The sequence below is a fragment of the Sinocyclocheilus grahami genome, unplaced genomic scaffold (genome assembly GCF_001515645.1).
Source record: "Sinocyclocheilus grahami isolate Dianchi unplaced genomic scaffold, SAMN03320097.WGS_v1.1 scaffold2132.1, whole genome shotgun sequence".
In the NCBI taxonomy this organism is placed as follows: domain Eukaryota; kingdom Metazoa; phylum Chordata; class Actinopteri; order Cypriniformes; family Cyprinidae; genus Sinocyclocheilus; species Sinocyclocheilus grahami.
Window position 1 is genome coordinate 71,452 of NW_015507311.1, and position 7,339 is coordinate 78,790.

At 37.9% G+C, this 7,339-nt stretch overlaps 2 protein-coding genes across 2 annotated transcripts in view; both read right to left on the minus strand.

Annotated features, from left to right (window-relative positions):
* Positions 1-2,028: 2,028 nt before the first annotated feature.
* Positions 2,029-3,214, minus strand: LOC107574165 (NACHT, LRR and PYD domains-containing protein 1-like). Its single transcript, XM_016260627.1, has one exon. The coding sequence runs from the start codon at positions 3,052-3,054 to the stop codon at positions 2,029-2,031; it is 1,026 nt and encodes a 341-aa protein (XP_016116113.1). The 5' UTR covers positions 3,055-3,214.
* A 3,869-nt stretch (positions 3,215-7,083) lies between these two features.
* The window catches only part of LOC107574166 (stonustoxin subunit beta-like), a gene marked incomplete at its 5' end in the record, with an annotated part of 860 nt that continues 604 nt past the window's right edge, over positions 7,084-7,339 (minus strand). The window contains one exon of the mRNA XM_016260628.1: positions 7,084-7,097. Within this exon, the coding sequence (XP_016116114.1) occupies positions 7,084-7,097 (14 nt within the window). The remainder of the gene's footprint in view (positions 7,098-7,339) is intronic.

The window sequence follows — 7,339 nt, forward strand, 5'->3', positions numbered from 1 at the left end:
ACACACAGTCAGATCATCTACAGACACAGTCAGGTCAACTACAGACACACACAGTCAGATCATCTACAGATACACATCAACATTATGACCAACTAACTACATCATCGTTTCTATGGTCTTAATACCTCAGTATCTGCAGCTGACAGTTTGGACTCTTCAGTCCATCAGAGAGTAGCTTCATTCCTGAATCCCGTGGTTTATTGTAGCTCAGATCCAGCTCTCTCAGGTGTGAGGGGTTTGAACTCAGAGCTGAAGACAAATAACCACAGCCTTCCTCCGTCACCATGCAGCCAGACAACCTACAGAGAGATGTATGTTGCCACAGAACCAGGTGTTTACATAAAAACAATTTAGACGTAGCTCAGTGCTCATTCAGTAAATGCACAGCTAATCAGATGTGTTTTGAGTCTGGATTTAAATGTAGCTACTGTTCTATCTGATCTTAACTGGAGCTACTTCCAACTAAAGGCATGAAGAAGTTTCTCCAAGTCTTGACTGGAAACAAAACATCTAATTCTTGCAATGTTTTTGAGATGATAGTATGCTGATTTAGTTACTGCTTTGACATGACTACTGAAACTAAGGTCTGTCTCCAGAATCACACCAAGATTCCTGACTTGATTTTTAGTTGTTTGACCCCTAGAGTCAAGGTATGCATTCACCTTGACAACTTCAACTTTGTTTCCAAACGCAGTTAGTCAGTGGGGCTGTAGTCATTAAGCGATAAGGCTAGGATAAATCTGGGTGTCGTCTGCATAGCTGTGATACGAAGTTTGGTTCTTTCTCATTATTTAGCTCAGTGGGAACATATACAGTGTGAAATAATATGCGTGAAAAATCAGTCAAATATCCAAAACATTGTTCCCCCAAAACAACAAAGTAAAGTTTACAAAAAGACCCTTTATTAGACTGAACTGAATTAGGCTAGACATGAGTTAACTAAGACTAAAACTGAAACCATTAAACATTTTTGTTACTTGAAATAAAACGTGTTGAATGAAATAAAATATAAAAACTTAAAACTTATTTCAGCTAGTTACCAATTCAACATTTCTCATTTTAATTTCATAATTTAGTTTAAGTTGATGCTGTATGACAACTAAACTAACACTGAAAAAGCCCCTGAAATATCTCAAAATGTTGGTGATGTTTCTGATGTATAAAACCATTTACAAGCATGAAATACACAGTTAGACAAATATAAATATAAATATTGCTCTAAATTTGCTTTGATAGTGACAGATTTACCTGCCATGAAAAACATTACAAATAAATCTAAGGTTTTGTATGTCTAAGCTAATGTTACAATCACTTAATATTTTGAAAGACATCATTGCCAGACCAATGTTTAAAAGGGGTAAAGTTCTTCCTGAAGCATTGAGATGAGTTTAGCTTTCCCAGCATCATCGTGACTATTTATAATCTCACAGATCGTTCTCATGCCGTCCTGACGGGTTAAACGTATGATATTTGAATATTGTTCTCCTTGAATGAGTTTCTGCTGACACAGTTTATCTGCAATAATCTTACAATCTGTGACCTTCTGAATGAGATCTGGCCAGTGGTTGTCAAAATATCTTGCTTTATCTGCCTCACTATTCAGACGCGTCTGTGGACGCGACTCCTCTGTCTGTGGACGCGACTCGTCTCTCTGTGGACGCGACTCGTCTCTCTGTGGACGTGACTCCTCTCTCTGTGGATGAATCTGATCAAGTTCCTCTTTCTCAAGTGTTGCAGTCCAGACAATCTTCTTGTCTTCCTCTCTGATCAGACTCATATGAAAATCGTTCTCCAGACGTGTCTTGATCCTGATCTTGAAGAAATTTGGGTCAGTTTCTCTTCTGAATGTGATCCCTTCTTTGGGATGGACAGAAGCGCCAGGAACATCAAGACTGTGTGGAGTTTTCATCCGAAACGGCCTGTCAGGTCTGGGATGCAAGATCCAATAACTTGATTTTTCAATCTTCTCAACTTTTTCTTTTGCACAATCATCAAATGGAAAAAAGTAGACATGTAGAATGAGAGGATCTATAGAGCGCATGTGTCTCTCTGTGGACGCGACTCGTCTCTCTGTGGACGCGACTCGTCTCTCTGTGGATGCGACTCGTCTCTCTGTGGATGAATCTGATCAAGTTCCTCTTTCTCAAGTGTTGCAGTCCAGACAATCTTCTTGTCTTCCTCTCTGATCAGACTCATATGAAAATCGTTCTCCAGACGTGTCTTGATCCTGATCTTGAAGAAATTTGGGTCAGTTTCTCTTCTGAATGTGATCCCTTCTTTGGGATGGACAGAAGCGCCAGGAACATCAAGACTGTGTGGAGTTTTCATCCGAAACGGCCTGTCAGGTCTGGGATGCAAGATCCAATAACTTGATTTTTCAATCTTCTCAACTTTTTCTTTTGCACAATCATCAAATGGAAAAAAGTAGACATGTAGAATGAGAGGATCTATAGAGCGCATGTAGAGAAGAAGATCGCAGTGTTCATCCCATCCCATTATCCAACTTATAATTAATGTTTTAAGAGAGAAGGATGGTTTGACAATCTTAGCATGGAATCGTGTCAACTGCACTGGTTCTGTGGTTATTCCCTCATCTTTTACACTGAGGACTTTCACAGCATCTCTGAGGGAAGCTCCAGACTCTCCTAAACAGGCGTAATGTGGCAGATGAACTTCCTCCAGTTTCCCTGAGATCACCGTCACGTCCATCACTGGAGCGATCCGGTTGCACTGCAGCTTCTCCAGCTCTTTGTTGAGGAAGTGTCCGTCTACGGTGTGATACTGAAGGGTGACGTCATAATCACTGACCCATCGCATCCTGGTCCTGACACACTCGTAACGGCCTGGCCGAGTACTGATCCTGAACTTTGAAACTCCTTTATCTGTACAGGCCGACGGCTCAATCTGAACCCACTGATCTGGATCAGCTATATGGACGCAAGACTGACACTTCAGCAGCGGTTCAATATCGAGCACAGAAGATTTGAGGTTTGAGGACCTGAAAACAGAATGAAAGAGTGAGATGTCTGTCTTACGCACAAACAGGGAATTCATTCATTAACTATTAAAACTTGCCAGTTGGCATGTGACTTTATAAAGAAGAAACTGAAAGAATAAGAGTCTGAACATCAGTGATGAAAGGAAGTAAACATTTCAAACTCTACTTAAAACAACAGCAGCAACTACAGCTGAAAAAGAAAACTAAAACCTCACAATTCACACACCTAACAACTTCTGCCTTTGTGTAACATTCACCATCAGAAGATTCTGTAAAATAAACTCCATGCTTTGACGTATATTCAGCAGAGCTAAAATCACATTATTATCTCTCATTATAATATAATATATATTATATATAATTATTATATGTATATATATATACTTTTTTTTTTTTTCACTCACTGTTGCCATTGAGACAAAATTATTTTTTTTAATGCAGGCTAAGTTTAGCCAACACAAACTATATATTCTCTAAGAATAAGCTATAAATCAGTGTTGGATATTTTCACAGGGGCGACCAGACAAGATTATTCACTCTTTATTGAGTTATAATCAATGAACTCTGGGTTAGACCGTTCTGTTAAAAATGTAATCAAAAAATTAATAAATTTAATCAGCTGCCAATCCAGATTTTTTTTTTACAATAATTGACCAAAGCTAGGATAGGCAATATTTTTCATAAAGATTTTGTGTTATACTGATGAAAGTCTCTTCACGGCCTGAGAGCAAGGTGTGGCCTAATGGTTAGAGAGTCGGACTTGTGACCCAAAGGTCAAGGGGTTGAGTCTCAGGTCCGGCAGGGATTGTGGTGGGGGAGTGAATGACCAGTGCTCTCTAACCACAACTGAGGAGAGACCCTTGAGCAAGAACCGAACCCCAACTGCTCCCCAGATGGGGATCTTTTCAAAGCTAGCTTGATATTGTTAACCTCCACCAAACTGCACACCCTATTTTATTTTTTTTAATGCAGGCTAAGTTTAGCCAACACAAACTATATATTATCTAAGAATAAGCTATAAATCAGTGTTGGATATTTTCACAGGGGCGACCAGACAAGATTATTCACTCTTTATTGAGTTATAATCAATGAACTCTGGGTTAGACCGTTCTGTTAAAAATGTAATCAAAAAAATTTAATCAGCTGCCAATCCAGATTTTTTTTACAATAATTGACCAAAGCTAGGATAGGCAATATTTTTCATAAAGATTTTGTGTTATACTGATGAAAGTCTCTTCACGGCCTGAGAGCAAGGTGTGGCCTAATGGTTAGAGAGTCGGACTTGTGACCCAAAGGTCAAGGGGTTGAGTCTCAGGTCCGGCAGGGATTGTGGTGGGGGAGTGAATGACCAGTGCTCTCTAACCACAACTGAGGAGAGACCCTTGAGCAAGAACCGAACCCCAACTGCTCCCCAGATGGGGATCTTTTCAAAGCTAGCTTGATATTGTTAACCTCCACCAAACTGCACACCCTATCTTTACTGTATAAAAGCCTCAACCTACAGAATGAGGACTAATATTAATAACTAGACTAAATCAAGACTCAACCCAGGATGATGGTTATTTAGTATTATAATAATTGTAATAACAGCCCAAATTAAAATAAAATAACACTTTTGATGATAACACTTTTATGGGCAATATTTCATTCTTTGAGAAGAACCACTTTAGTCATGAGGGAATAAATAGCCAATTGCTTTATGATCCAGTAATTATTAGCCTTCTTAAATTGTGTTAAAATTTTGTGTATGACTTATATGAGGATGCATGTATTATTTAAGCAATATCACATTAGTAAATGTGTTGAAGATCAGAATGGTCTAGACACAAACCAAAGTAAGGACGACTCGAACCAATCACCACATTGCTGTTCGTTACAGCAGCATCTCTGAGATCTCGGACTCATTAATTAGCAGAAGCTATTACTCCATCACCTGCACATGACATCATTAACGACTGTCCTACATATTGAACGAGTGGATCAATGACAGAGCTTAGATCATGGCACTGTGGTTTTGGGAAACAGTCATGACTAGTTGGTTAGTTTCTCCAGTGATTCTTCATACTATGGTAGTTATTCAGCGAGTTATATTGCTGTATGTGAAACATACAAATCCCTGCTTTCTAGTATCGATACATGTGACTTTTTCAATAAAAACAGCAACTCCAAACAATATGAGGATGCATGTATTATTTAAGCAATATCACATTAGTAAATGTGTTGAAGATCAGAATGGTCTAGACACAAACCAAAGTAAAGACGACTCGAACCAATCACCACATTGCTGTTCGTTACAGCAGCATCTCTGAGATCTCGGACTGATTAATTAGCAGAAGCTATTACTCCATCACCTGCACATGACATCATTAACGACTGTCCTACATATTGAACGAGTGGATCAATGACAGAGCTTAGATCATGGCACTGTGGTTTTGGGAAACAGTCATGACTAGTTGGTTAGTTTCTCCAGTGATTCTTCATACTATGGTAGTTAATCAGCGAGTTATATTGCTGTATGTGAAATGCACCCCTGCTTTCTAGTATCGATACATGTGACTTTTTCAATAAAAACAGCAACTCCAAACAAATATACTAATCAAATCTGTGCACTTAAAAATCTACATTTGCCAGAGAGGAATTGTCAAGATTAGAAGATCAGGGCCCGTATTCTTTAAGATTCTAAGAATCCTCTCAGACAGCTCCTAATTTAACTTAATTTCTAACTAGGAGTCTTAGCTTAAAAAATGATTCAGGACCAATCTGAGAGCAACTCTGAGCGAGGAAAAGACAAAACCTTTTATCTTAGTGAAGAGGCGGGGCTGACCCTGTTGCTAGCTATGACACAGTCTTTGGAAGACTGTGATTGGTTGGTTGTCCAAGAAGGAAATAAAAAAGCACTTTTAAGAGTAGGGTCTATTATAAGCCTTCACTTTGAAACTACAGACGTAATTTTTCCTGTTTTGCTATACTCGCGCTCTCTCTCACACACACACACACACACACATATTATATATGTATATATATTATTTATTTTTTATTTACCATGCTGTCATACTTAAACGTATTTTATAGGAAATGAACAGCGACACAATAAGGTTCTGAAAGTGCTGTAATTGTTTGTGTGATCACTTTGCTTATAGAAGGTTGTGACAGACCCAAATTATCACTGATACATAGATGTATTTTTCCAGTTGCCAAATATGTTTATGCAGTTAACCCTTTAAACCCTGAAGGCATTTTTAGAGTCGAGAATGGCTGAGTGACATACATAAAATATATGACTCATAACAACAAAACTCTAGCAAGGACAGTCAAAAGTTAGGTATCGTTTGAAAGAAAACGTTCTAAATGTTACATTTAAAACAAATTGTGACATTTGGAGTTTCTTTTGATGAGAAACTGCTGATAAAAGCCCAAAAAAAAAAAATTTTTTTTAAATTTATTTTTATTATTTGACATGCAATAACTCAGGAAGGAAATAAGGTAGGAGGAAATGTTCTAAATGTTACATTTAAAACAAATTGTGACATTTGGAGTTTCTTTTGATGAGAAACTGCTGATAAAAGCCCAAAAAAAAAAATTTTTTTTAATTTATTTTTATTATTTGACATGCAATAACTCAGGAAGGAAATAAGGTAGGAGGAAAATTCTTTTTTAAGTACGTTCCCCTATATGTGTACTGCAAATGATTTAAATGTTGTGTGTTATATGAACTCAATGAAAGATATCCTGCGATTGGAGTGATGGAATTTGTTGAGCATGGACTCTTTTTAATCGTGAGACTCTGATGTAAACAGTGATGTGCAGATTTCCACGATCTGTGCATGTTTCGTTAAGTTACGAGTGAAAATGTCACTTGATTGTAAGTGTTATTATGACCACTCTGATACATGAGCGTCTGAAGGGTTTTATGTGTTTTTTAACTCCCAGCGGAATATCTTTAGATATAAGTGACTGATTATAAATGTGGACTCTTTTTAATCGTGAGAATCTGCTGTAAAGAATGCTTTCTTTAAATGTGGATTTCACGTACAAAACCTCGCTCCAGTTTAGACAGACCCCAAAACAATTATACTCGTAGTAATCTACTCCATGAGACCTTTCAAATGACATATGACACATGACTTTCTGAGCTTTATGATGTTTTTGACATATTACAGTAAATAGTACAAAAATAATATTTCAAAAATGATTATTTTTTCCCCTCCAGTTTATCAGCAAATAGCTCAGCACTACTTAGGAGTTTTTCCATTTGGCTACATGCAGTGTCGCACTCGTGAAGCTCAGGCAGCGCGCATTCAGAACGCCGTTGCCGAGCATCCATCTGGCGAACCTCCACTC

Coding starts and splice junctions, on each gene's coding strand:
- LOC107574165 (XM_016260627.1), bottom strand. CDS start 3,054: ATGAATTCCCTGTTTGTGCGTAAGACAGACATCTCACTCTTTCATTCT.